This window comes from Prionailurus viverrinus, chromosome A3, assembly GCF_022837055.1.
Source record: "Prionailurus viverrinus isolate Anna chromosome A3, UM_Priviv_1.0, whole genome shotgun sequence".
NCBI lineage: Eukaryota > Metazoa > Chordata > Mammalia > Carnivora > Felidae > Prionailurus > Prionailurus viverrinus.
In genome coordinates this window covers 52459073-52471275 of record NC_062563.1, presented here as the reverse complement: position 1 = coordinate 52471275, position 12203 = coordinate 52459073, and the positions used below count along the sequence as shown (strand labels likewise).

Genomic DNA, 12203 nt, shown 5'->3' with positions numbered 1-12203 from the left:
GAGGTGTTTCTTTTTATGAAATTTATTGTCAAATTGGTTTCCATGCAACACCCAGTGCTCATCCCAAAAAATGCCCTCTTCAATACCCTTCACCCACCCTCCCCTCCCTCCCACCCCCCATCAACCCTCAGTTTGCTCTCAGTTTTTAAGAGTCTCTTATGCTTTGGCTCTCTCCCACTCTAACCTCCTTTTTTTTTTTCCTTCCGCTCCCCCATGGGTTTCTGTTAAGTTTCTCAGGATCCACATAAGAGTGAAAACATATGCTATCTGTCTTTTTCTGTATGGCTTATTTCACTTAGCATCACACTCTCCAGTTCCATCCACGTTGCTACAAAGGGACATACTTCATTCTTTCTCATTGCTACCTAGTACTCCATTGTGTATATAAACCACAATTTTTTTATCCATTCATCAGTTGATGGACATTTAGGCTCTTTCCATAATTTGGCTATTGTTGAGAGTGCTGCTATAAACATTGGGGTACAAGTCCCCTATGCATCAGTACTCCTGCATCCCTTGCGTAAATTCCTAGCAGTGCTACTGTTGGGTCATAGGGTAGGTCTATTTTTAATTTTCTGAAGAACCTCCACACTGTTTTCCAGAGTGGCTGCACCAATTTGCATTCCCACCAACAGTACAAGAGGGTTCCCGTTTCTCCACATCCTCTCCAGCATCTATAGTCTCCTGATTTGTTCATTTTGGCCACTCTGACTGGCGTGAGGTGATATCTGAATGTGTTTTTGATTTGTATTTCCCGGATGAGGAGTGACATTGAACATCTTTTCATGTGCCTGTTGGCCATCTGGATGTCTTCTTTAGAGAAGTGTCTATTCATGTTTTCTGCCCATTTCTTCACTGGGTTATTTGTTTTTCGCGTGTGGAGTTTGGTGAGCTCTTTATAGATTTTGGATGCTAGCCCTTTGTCTGATATGTCATTTGCAAATATCATTTCCCATTCTGTTGGTTGCCTTTTAGTTTTGTTGATTGTTTCCTTTCCTGTGCAGAAGCTTTTTATCTTCATGAGGTCCCAATAGTGCATTTTTGCTTTTAATTCTCTTGTCTTTGGGGATGTGTCAAATAAGAAATTGCTACAGCTGAGGTGAGAGAGGTCTTTTACTGCTTTCTCCTCTAGAGTTTTGATGGTTTCCTGTCTCACACTCAGACCTTTATCCATTTTGAGTTTATTTTTGTGAATGGTGTGAGAAAGTGGTCAAGTTTCAACCTTCTGCATGTTGCTGTCCAGTTCTCCCAGCACCATTTGTTAAAGAGACTGTCTTTTTGGGGCGCCTGGGTGGCGCAGTCGGTTAAGCGTCCGACTTCAGCCAGGTCACGATCTCGCGGTCCATGAGTTCAAGCCCCGCGTCAGGCTCTGGGCTGATGGCTCAGAGCCTGGAGCCTGTTTCCGATTCTGTGTCTCCCTCTCTGTCTGCCCCTCCCCCGTTTATGCTCTGTCTCTCTCTGTCCCAAAAATAAATAAACGTTGAAAAAAAAATTAAAAAAAAAAAAAAGAGACTGTCTTTTTTCCATTGGATAGTCTTTCCTGATTTGTCAAATATTAGTTGGCCATACGTTTGTGGCTCTAGTTCTGGGGTTTCTATTCTATTCCATTGGTCTATGTGTCTGTTTTTGTGCCAATACCATGCTGTCTTGATGATGAAAGCTTTGTAGTAGAGGCTAAAGTCTGGGATTGTGATGCCTCCTGCTTTGGTCTTCTTCAAAATTCCTTTGGCTATTCGGGGCCTTTGTGGTTCCATATGAATTTTAGGATTGCTTGTTCTAGCTTCGAGAAGAATGCTGGTGCAATTTTGATTGGGATTGCATTGAATGTGTAGATAGCTTTGGGTAGTATTGACATTTTGACAATATTTTTTCTTCCAACCCATGAGCACGGAATGTTTTTCCATTTCTTTATATCTTCTTCAATTTCCTTCATAAGCCTTCTATAGTTTTCAGCACACAGATCTTTTACATCTTTGGTTAGATTTATTCCTAGGTATTTTATGCTTCTTGGTGCAATTGTGAATGGGATCAGTTTCTTTATTTGTCTTTCTGTTGCTTCGTTGTCAGTGTATAAGAATGCAACTGATTTCTGTACATTGATTTGTATCCTGCGACTTTGCTGAATTCATATATCAACTCCAGCAGACTTTTGGTGGAGTCTACCAGATTTTCCATGTATAATATCATGTCATCTGCAAAAAGCGAAAGCTTGACTTCATCTTTGCCAATTTTGATGCCTTTGATTTCCTTTTGTTGTCTGATTGCTGATGCTAGAACTTCCAGCACTATGTTAAACAACAGCGGTGAGAGTGGGCATCCCTGTCGTGTTCCTGATCTCAGGGAAAAAGCTCTCAGTTTTTCCCCGTTGAGGATGATGTTAGCTGTGGGCTTTTCATAAATGGCTGTTATGATCTTTAAGTATGTTCCTTCTATCCCGACTGTCTCGAGGGTTTTTATTAAGAAAGGTTGCTGAATTTTGTCAAATGCTTTTTCTGCATAGATTGACAGGATCATATGGTTCTTATCTTTTCTTTTATTAATGTGATGTATCACGTTGATTGATTTGTGAATGTTGAACCAGCCCTGCATCCCAGGAATGAATCCCACTTGATCATGGTGCATAATTCTTTTTATATGCTGTTGATTTCTATTTGCTAGTATCTTATTGAGAATTTTTGCATCAATATTCATCAGGGATATTGGCCTGTAGTTCTCTTTTTTTTTTACTGGGTCTCTGTCTGGTTTAGGAATCAAAGTAATGCTGGCTTCATAGAATGAGTCTGGAAGTTTTCCTTCCCTTTCTATTTTTTGGAACAGCTTGAGAAGGATAGGTATCATCTCTGCTTTAAACGTCTGGTAGAACTCCCCTGGGAAGCCACCTGGTCCTGGATTCTTATTTGTTAGGAGATTTTTGATGACTGATTCAATTTCTTCACTGGATATGGGTCTGTTCAAGCTTTCTATTTCCTCCTGATTGAGTTTTGGAAGTGTGTGGGTGTTTAGGAATTTGCCCGTTTCTTCCAGGTTGTCCAGTTTGTTGGCATATAATTTTTCAGAGTATTCCCTGATAATTGCTTGTATCTCTGAGGGATTGGTTGTAATAATTCCATTTTCATTCATGATTTTATCTATTTGGGTCATCTCCCTTTTCTTTTTGAGAAGTCGGGCTAGAGGTTTATCAATTTTGTTTATTTTTTCAAAAAACCAACTCTTGGTTTCATTGATCTGCTCTACAGGTTTTTAAGATTCTATATTGTTTATTTCTGCTTTGATCTTTATTATTTCTCTTCTTCTGCTGGGTTTAGGCTGTCTTTGCTGTTCTGCTTCTATTTCCTTTAGGTGTGCTGTTAGATTTTGTACTTGGGATTTTTCTTGTTTCTTGAGATAGGCCTGGATTGCAATGTATTTTCCTCTCAGGACTGCCTTTGCTGCATCCCAAAGCGTTTGGATTGTTGTATTTTCATTTTCCTTTGTTTCCATGTATTTTTTAATTTCTTCTCTAATTGCCTGGTTGACCCACTCATTCTTTAGTAGGGTGTTCCTTAACCTCCATGCTTTTGGAGGTTTTCCAGACTTTTTCCTGGGGTTGATTTCAAGCTTCATAGAAGGATTGTGGTCTGAAAGTATGCATGGTATGATCTCAATTCTTGTATACTTATGAAGGGCTGTTTTGTGACCCAGTATGTGATCTATCTTGGAGAATGTTCCATGTGCACTCGAGAAGAAAGTATATTCTGTTGCTTTGGGATGCAGAGTTCTAAATATATCTGTCAAGTCCATCTGATCCAATGTATCATTCAGGGCCCTTGTTTCTTTATTGACCATGTGTCTAGATGATCTATCCATTGTTGTAAGTGGGCTATTAAAGTCCCCTGCAATTACCACATTCTTATCAATAAGGTTGCTTATGTTTATGAGTAATTGTTTTATATATCTGGGGGCTCCCATATTCGGCACATAGACATTTATAATTGTTAGCTCTTCCTGATGGATAGACCCTGTAATTATTATATAGTGATCTTCTTCATCTCTTGTTACAACTTTTAATTTAAAGTCTAGTTTGTCTGATATAAGTATGGCTACTCCAGATTTCTTTAACTCCCAGTAGCATGATAAATAGTTCTCCATCCCCTCACTTTCAATCTGAAGGTGTCCTCAGGTCTAAAATGGGTCTCTGGTAGATAGCAAATAAATGGGTCTTGTTTTTTTATATTGTGATACCCTATGTCTTTTGGTTGGCGCACTTAGTCCATTTACATTCAGTGTTATTATAGAAAGATACGGGTTTAGAGTCATTGTGTAGTCTGTAGGTTTCATGCTTGTAGTGATGTCTCTGGGACTTTGTCTCACAGGATCCCCCTTAGGATCTCTTGTAGGGCTGGTTTAGTGGTGATGAATTCCTTCAGTTTTTTTGTTTGGGAAGACCTTTATCTCTCCTTCTATTCTAAATGACAGACTTGCTGGATAAAGGATTCTCGGCTGCATATTTTTTCTGTTCATCATATTGAAGATTTCCTGCCATTCCTTTCTGGACTCCCAAGTTTCAGTAGAGAGATCAGTCACGAGTCTTATTGGTCTCCCTTTATATGTTAGAGCACGTTTATCCCTAGCTGCTTTCAGAATTTTCTCTTTATCCTTGTATTTTGCCAGTTTCACTATGATATGTCATGCAGAAGATCGATTCAAGTTACATCTGAAGGGAGTTCTCTGTGCCTCTTGGATTTCAATGTCTTTTTCCTTCCCCAGATCAGGGAAGTTCTCAGCTACGATTTCTTCAAGTACACCTTCAGCACCTTTCCCTCTCCCTTCCTCCTCTGGAATACTAATTATACGTAGATTATTTCTCTTTAGTGCATCATTTAGTTCTCTAATTTTCCCCTCATACTCCTGGATTTTTTTTATCTCTCTTTTTCTCAGCTTCTTCTTTTTCCATAATTCTATCTTCTAATTCACCTATTCTCACCTCTGCCTATTCAATCCGAGCTGTGGTCATCTCCATTTTATTTTGCAGCTCATTAATAGCATTTTTTAGCTCCTCCTGGCTCTTCCTTAGTCCCTTGATCTCTGTAGCAATAGATTCTCTGTTGTCCTCTATACTGTTTTCATGCCCAGCAATTAATTTTATGACTATTATTCTAAATTCACTTTCTGTTACATTGTTTAAATAGTTTTTGATCAGTTCGTTAGATGTTGCTATTTCCTGGAGATTCTTTTGAGGGGAATTCTTCTGTTTCGTCATTTTGGATACTTCCTGGAGTGGTGTGGAACTGCAGGGCACTTCCCCTGTGCTGTCTTGAATAACTTGCATTGGTGGGCAGGGCCGCAGTCAGACCTGATGTCTGCTCCTAGCCCACTGCTGGGGCCACTGTCAGACTGGTGTGTACCTTCTCTTCCCCTCTCCTAGGGTTGGGATTCACTGTGGCGTGGTGTGGCCCGTCTGGGCTACTTGCACACTGCCAGGCTTTGTGGTGCTGGGGATCTGGCGTATTAGCTGCAGTGGATAGGCAAGGTGCACAGGGGTGGAAGGGGCAGGCTCAGCTTGCTTATGCTTTGGTGATCTGCTTCGGGAGGGGCCCTGTGGCACACGGAGGGAGTCCCACCCACCAGGGGATGGATCCGCAGAAGCACAGCATTGGGTGTTCGTGCAGTGCAAGCAAGTTTCCTGGCAGGAACTGGTTCTTTTTGGGATTTTGGCTGGGGGATGGGCGAGGGAGGTGGCGCTGGCGAGCGCCTTTGTTCCCCGCCAAGCAGAGCTCTGTCATTCATCTGGGGCTCAACAATTCTCCCTCCCGTTGTCCTCCAGCCCTCCCACTCTCTGAGCAAAGCTGTTAGCTTATAACCTTCCAGATGTTAAGTCCCGGTTGCCCTCGGAACACACTCCATCCTGCCCCTCCGCTTTTGTAAGCCAGACTCGGGGGCTCTGCTTGGCCGGCGGGTTGCCCCTCTGCCCTGGCTCTCTCCTACCAGTCCGTGTAGTGCATACCGCCTCTCTGCCCTTTCTACCCTCTTCCGTGGGCCTCTCGTCTATGCTTGGCTCTGGAGAATCCATTCTGCTACTCTTCTGGCGGTTTTCTGGGTTATTTAGGCAGGTGTGAGTGGAATCTAAGTGATCAGCAGGATGCGGTGAGCCCAGCATCCTCCTACGCCGCCATCTTCCCCCGATCCCAAGGTTAATATATTTTAAAAGTCAGTTGTTATTTTCATTGTACTATCATCAAGCAACTGGAAAATGTAAAGAGAAGACACCATTGTAAATCAGAGAATACCAAGTACTAGGAATAAATATAAGAAAAGAAATGCAACACCCCTAGAAAGTGAGAAAGCTTATTAAAATATATATTAAAATACTTAAGTAAATAGACCAGATTCATGAGTAGCAAAACTCAATATTACAAATATGGCAGTTTTTTCCAAAATAATCTATAGATTCAAAGCAATTTCAACCAAAATACAATAGGAATTTTATGGCACTGGAGAAAATCATTGTGTACATTGGAGAGGAAAAGGCAATAACCTGGGCACTTCTCAAAAAGAAAATCAAGGACCAGGGACTTTCTCTAATAAATACCAACAATTATACAAAATGACAAAAATGAAGAGAGGCCACAAAGATAGACAAAGTGACTAATAGACTAGGACTGTGAGCTCAGAATAGACCCATGTGTATATGTAACTTTGGTATTTCAGGGTGTATAAAATCAGCTCTAAAACTATGATATATGCTGTATAACAGAATATTATTTAGCCTTAACAAGGAAAGAAATTCTAACACATGCCACAACATGGATGAACCTTATGGATGTTATTATGCTAAGTGAAATGAGCCAGTCACAAAATGGCAGATACTGGGGGCACCTGGATGGCTCAGTAAGCAGAGCATGCAACTCTTGATCTTGGGATCATGTGTTCAAGTGTAGAACCTACATTTAAAAAAAGCAAGCAAGCAGGGCACCTGGGTTGCTCAGTCAGTTGAGTGTCTGACTTCAGCTCAGGTCATGACTTCAGGGCTGGTGAATTTGAGCCCCGCATCAGGCTCCGTGCTGACTGCTCGGAGCCTGGAGCCTGCTTCAGATTCTGTGTCTCCCTTTCTCTGCCCCTCCCCCACTCATGTTCTGTCTCTCTCTCTCTCTCTCTCTCAAAAATAAACATTAAAAAAAAATTAAAAAAAAAAGAAAACATGTCAGACTAAACAGCTTTAAAAAAATAAAAGCAAGCAAGCAAGCAAGCAAAGACTATATGATTCTACTTATATGAGGTACGCAGAGTGACCAAATTCATAGAGACAGAAAGCAGCATGGTAGTTATTAATCTGCTATTTTGGGACAAATAAATGCCCTTTTCCCTGGCCTCTTATTATATAAGTATTTGTTGGAGATTAATGAAGTTGGAAAAAAAGAAAAAACATATTAAATAAGTGTTTATTATGAACACAACCTTCAAAATACTTGCAGTAATGTGATTTGTGTGTGTGCTTGTGTGTGTATGTATACACCTACATATAATACACAAACTTACAAATACCAAATTTCATTTTTAAAAGCTGGGTAATGGGAGTGAGAACAAAAATGAGCAAAACAGTTTTGGGGACGTCTGTGTTTTCATTCTGGGAAACTCTGTAGGAACATGAGCAATAAGAGATTCAAGTTAGCATTCAAGACCAACAGACAACATTTTTTACAGCTTTGTGACAGATATTGGTCAACCACGAAAGCAGTCTCCCCCAGACAGCACATTCCACAGACAGGAAAGCTATGACAAAAATGAACTACAACTTTAAAACCACCAATAAGAAACCAAGAAGAAGCCACTGTTTTTAGCCAAGTATCCTGAAATGACAACATGATTAATTGATCACAAACTACAGCATGTTGGAAGCAAGCTACTGTATAAAGAAACCTGCTTTATGAAATATAAGCATAACAACAATTAAGGCAATTTATCCAGTAATGAATCTTTTACTTCACCTTTAAAAACGGGAGCACTTGGTAAACACATGCAAAAAAATAAGTGCTTGTTCAAAAAGAAGTGGGAGGTGAAAGTTGTGAGGAGATGGGAAATCAAGACAAAAAAGGTCTTTAAATTTTTTTGATATTTATTTTTTTCTAAAAATCAATACATATCATTTCCTAAAAAACAGAAATGTAGAAAAACATCACATTGACTGTTCTTCAAACAAAACACAATTACTAAGCATTTTAACCTACTTGTAAATCACACACTCTATGTAAACTTTTTAACTTATCCCATACAATTAATCATATTGTGTATTTTCTCATATTGCTACAGTCTCATAACTAATCTTTAATGAATATATAATACTCCATTAGGGAAATATAGATATTGTGCATGTTGCCCCTCACTTAGTCCCTAGTCCTTCTACAGATTCAATTTCTGTTATGTTTCTTGGGGGCGCCTGGGTGGCGCAGTCGGTTAAGCGTCCGACTTCAACCAGGTCACAATCTCGCGGTCTGTGAGTTCGAGCCCCGCGTCGGGCTCTGGGCTGATGGCTCGGAGCCTGGAGCCTGTTTCCGATTCTGTGTCTCCCTCTCTCTCTGCCCCTCCCCCGTTCATGCTCTGTCTCTCTCTGTCCCAAAAATAAATAAACGTTGAAAAAAAAATTAAAAAAAAAAAATTTCTGTTATGTTTCTTGTATATCTTATCATTCCAGATATTTCTACATATACAAGCAGGTGAATGTGTGTATGTGATGATGGCATACTTTAACAAACTTTTCCCCCTTGTGTCATTTCCTTATTTAAAATGTGTCATTGGAAATCATTCTTTATTACTGCATAACATCTGCCTTATTTTTATTTTTTAAATTGTGGTAAAATATACAAAACATAAAATTTACCAGCTTAACCATTTTAAAATGTGCAGTTCGGTAGTGTTAAGTAGATTCACATTGTTGTGGGACCAACCTCTAGAACTTTTTCTTTTTACAAAACTGAAATTCTGTACCCATTAATCAATCAACCCCATTCTCCTTTCCCAGCCCCTGACAACCATTATTCTATTTTCTGTTTCTATGAATTTGACCACATTAGACCCTATATAAGTGGATTGATACAGTATTTGTCTTTTTGTGTCTGGTTATTTCCCTTAGCATGTCTTCAAGGTTTATCTATCATGTGTCAGAACTGTCTTCCTTTTTATAGCTGACTCATATTTCAGTGTGTATACACCCGTTTTGTTTATCCATTCATCTTTCAATGGACATTGAAACCTTGAAACACTGGGTTGTTTCCACCTTTGACTATTGTGAATAATGCTATGAACATGCATGTACAGATATCTCTCCAAGATCTTGCTTTACGTTCTCTTGAACATATACACACCGAAGGGGGATTGCTGGATCATGGGATAACTCAATTTTTAATTTTTTGATGAGCCACCATAGTGTTTTCCACAGTGGCTGCACCATTTTACATTCCTAGCAATAACACACAGAGTTCCGATTTTTCTACATCTTTGCCAACACTTGTTGATAATAGTCATCCTAATGGGGGTGAGGTGGTATCTCATTATGGTTTTGATTTGCATTTTCTTAATGATTAGCGTTGTTGAGCATCTTTTCATGTACTTGTTAGCCATTCTTATTTTAAGAGCTGAGTATTATTATATATAGAAACTATAATTTTTATTTTTATTTTATGTTTTTAAAAAATTTTTTTTCAACGTTTATTTATTTTTGGGACAGAGAGAGACAAAGCATGAACGGGGGAGGGGCAGAGAGAGAGGGAGACACAGAATCAGAAACAGGCTCCAGGCTCTGAGCCATCAGCCCAGAGCCCGACGCGGGGCTCGAACTCACGGATCGTGAGATCGTGACCTGGCTGAAGTCAGACGCTTAACCGACTGCACCACCCAGGCGCCCCAGAAACTATAATTTTTAAAATTAATATCCTGGTTAATAAACTGTCTCAGTTGCTCTTAAAAACAAAACTGCAATGACTCTCCTTTTACATTCTTCTGGTTTCCATTTAAAAAACCTTTCATTATGGAATTTATGGAATTTCAAATATACACTAAAGTAGGCAAACTAATATGAAGAACTCCATGTACCAATGACCTAGTTTCAACAATTACCAACTTCTGGCCAGTTTTGTTTTACTGACATTCTTACCTATATCCCTCACCCCCACCTTTTATTTTAAAGAAAATCCCAGTCATTTTATCATTTAGTTTATAATTAGTTCCCCTTGTATCTTTAAAACTTGTACAGAGTTTTTATGTGCACACAATACATTTGTAAGATAAAGTCCAAAATGTGGATTTTCTGGGTCAAAGTGGAGCTGAATTTTACATTGTGATAGATATTGCTAACTTATCCTCAGTAAAAATTGTGTAGATTTATTCTTCCATCATCAGTAAATCAAAGTACCTGTGCTCCCTATATTCTCATCAGAACAGCATATTGTCAAACTTTAATCTTTGCCTAAAGTGAAATTTTTTTTAACATTTTAATTATGACATTGGATACCTTCTTGTACTTTTAAAAGTCGTTTCTATTTCTTTTTCTGTGGAAACCTGTGTATATACCTTGTCTATTTTTCTGAGTGGTTGAACTTTTTCTTACTGACTCCTTTTGTAATAAGGAAATTAGACCTTTTTTGGTTGCTATTTCTCATATTTGTTTGCTATGTAGAAATTTTAATATTCCTATTTGGTCACATTTATTCATCTTTAATTTTAGGACTTCTGGGGTTTGTATCCTGTTTGGAAAGTATCTCTCCAGAGCAACCTTAATTTTTTTCTCCTGTGTTTTCCTCTAATATTTTAATATGCTCCCCCTTTTTACATGTGAACCCTTGCTCTGTTTAGAATTTTGATACAAGAATATCAAAGTCATCCAGTGACCACTCCGCACATATACAGGCTGGTGGGGCACATGGTTATAAGACCTGATATCCTGAAGAGATCATGTATATTTGTGCTGTGTAACCTATATTACATCCTTGTAGAGTTCAGGTTTTGGTGGAGGTAATAAGCAAAGAGGATGAGAACCAGCAAAGAGAAGAAACAATGCAGAGACAAGACCATCTCAAAAAAAGATTAACTTTCCCAAATTCACCATTTGTCAGCGCTGTGAAATCCTAGACGGCACCCCAGAACGTGCCAGGCTTCGTGAACAGGGATTCAGTACTGGCTAATGCAGAGAAGGACCGCTCCGAGAGTCTGGGGAGCTTACTTCATTCACCTTCTTTCGGAGTCTCCTCGGGATCCCTCACCCAGATGGGGTGGAACTCCAACACTCTGGGCCCAAAGTCTTCCGGCAGAGCCACGCGGTCCGTCAGCCCAGCCAGAGGTGTCTCGAAGAAGGAAAACCTAACAGTTCTCCGCTCGCGGGGTGACAGCGTCACCCCAGAGGAGCAGCAGAGGCCAGTCCCACTACGTCCAGCGTAAGCCTGGAGCTCTGGGGAAACCGCCGTCCGGCCCTAGGGCCTTTTTCTCCACCACCCAGGGTTGGTCTCGGGCGCGTGCCTCGGGGCGGAGCTGGGCGGGAGAGATCGGGCAGGGGCGGAGCTGAGGCGGAGCTGAGGCGGGGCTGGAAGCGGGGGCTGTGACGGTAGGGCGGGACTGGGCGGTGCCGAGACGCGGGATGGAGCAGGGAGGTGGGGGGAGGTGGGACTGGGCGGGGCCTAGATGCGGGGGCGTATTGGGGGCGGGGCCATCCGGGGCGGTACTGGGAGCGGATCGGCGCCGGAGTGTGGGGTGGGCAGTGCTAAAGTTAGCGAGGTGGGGCCGAGGACTGGCCGGAGGCAGGACGAGGCCCCGGAAGGGAAGGAGTTGGAGGCGGAGCCAGACGGGGTGGGCGGGGGAACCAGGCGGGGAGCCGGGCCGAGGACCGGCCAAGGGGGACGGGGCCGGCGGGGCGGGGCTAGGGCGGGGAAGAGGCAGCATTTGGCCGCGCCGCGGGCCGGGTCCCCGCGCCCACCTCTCCTGGACCCTGTCCCGCGCGCGCCCCCGCGCGGCACGCCCAGCCAGTTGCCGGCTGCGGGCCGGAGGCGGCGGCGGCCTCCCCGCCCCTTGCTGGCCTCTTCTTCCTGCTTGCGGCCCGCCCGCCAGCCCGCCAGCAGCCGGCCGAAGCGCGAGGGAGGAGACGGCGGTCGGAGCTGCGCCGGCAGCCAAAGTGCAGAGGGACAACGGCCGACTGCGGAGAGATGCTGGGCGTGGCGGCAGGAATGACCAACAGGTAAGGG

The 12203-nt window shown here is 42.0% G+C and overlaps 1 protein-coding gene across 3 annotated transcripts in view; it reads left to right on the top strand.

Annotated features, from left to right (window-relative positions):
- The first annotated feature begins 12026 nt into the window (after positions 1-12026).
- LIMS1 (LIM zinc finger domain containing 1) overlaps positions 12027-12203 on the top strand; it is a 155401-nt gene continuing 155224 nt past the window's right edge. The window contains exon 1 of one of the 3 annotated variants that reach the window (XM_047852856.1): positions 12027-12196. In XM_047852856.1, coding sequence (XP_047708812.1) covers positions 12165-12196 — 32 coding nt within the window. In that variant the 5' untranslated portion in view covers positions 12027-12164. The remainder of the gene's footprint in view (positions 12197-12203) is intronic. The other 2 variants (XM_047852855.1, XM_047852857.1) reach the window with 2 other exon arrangements.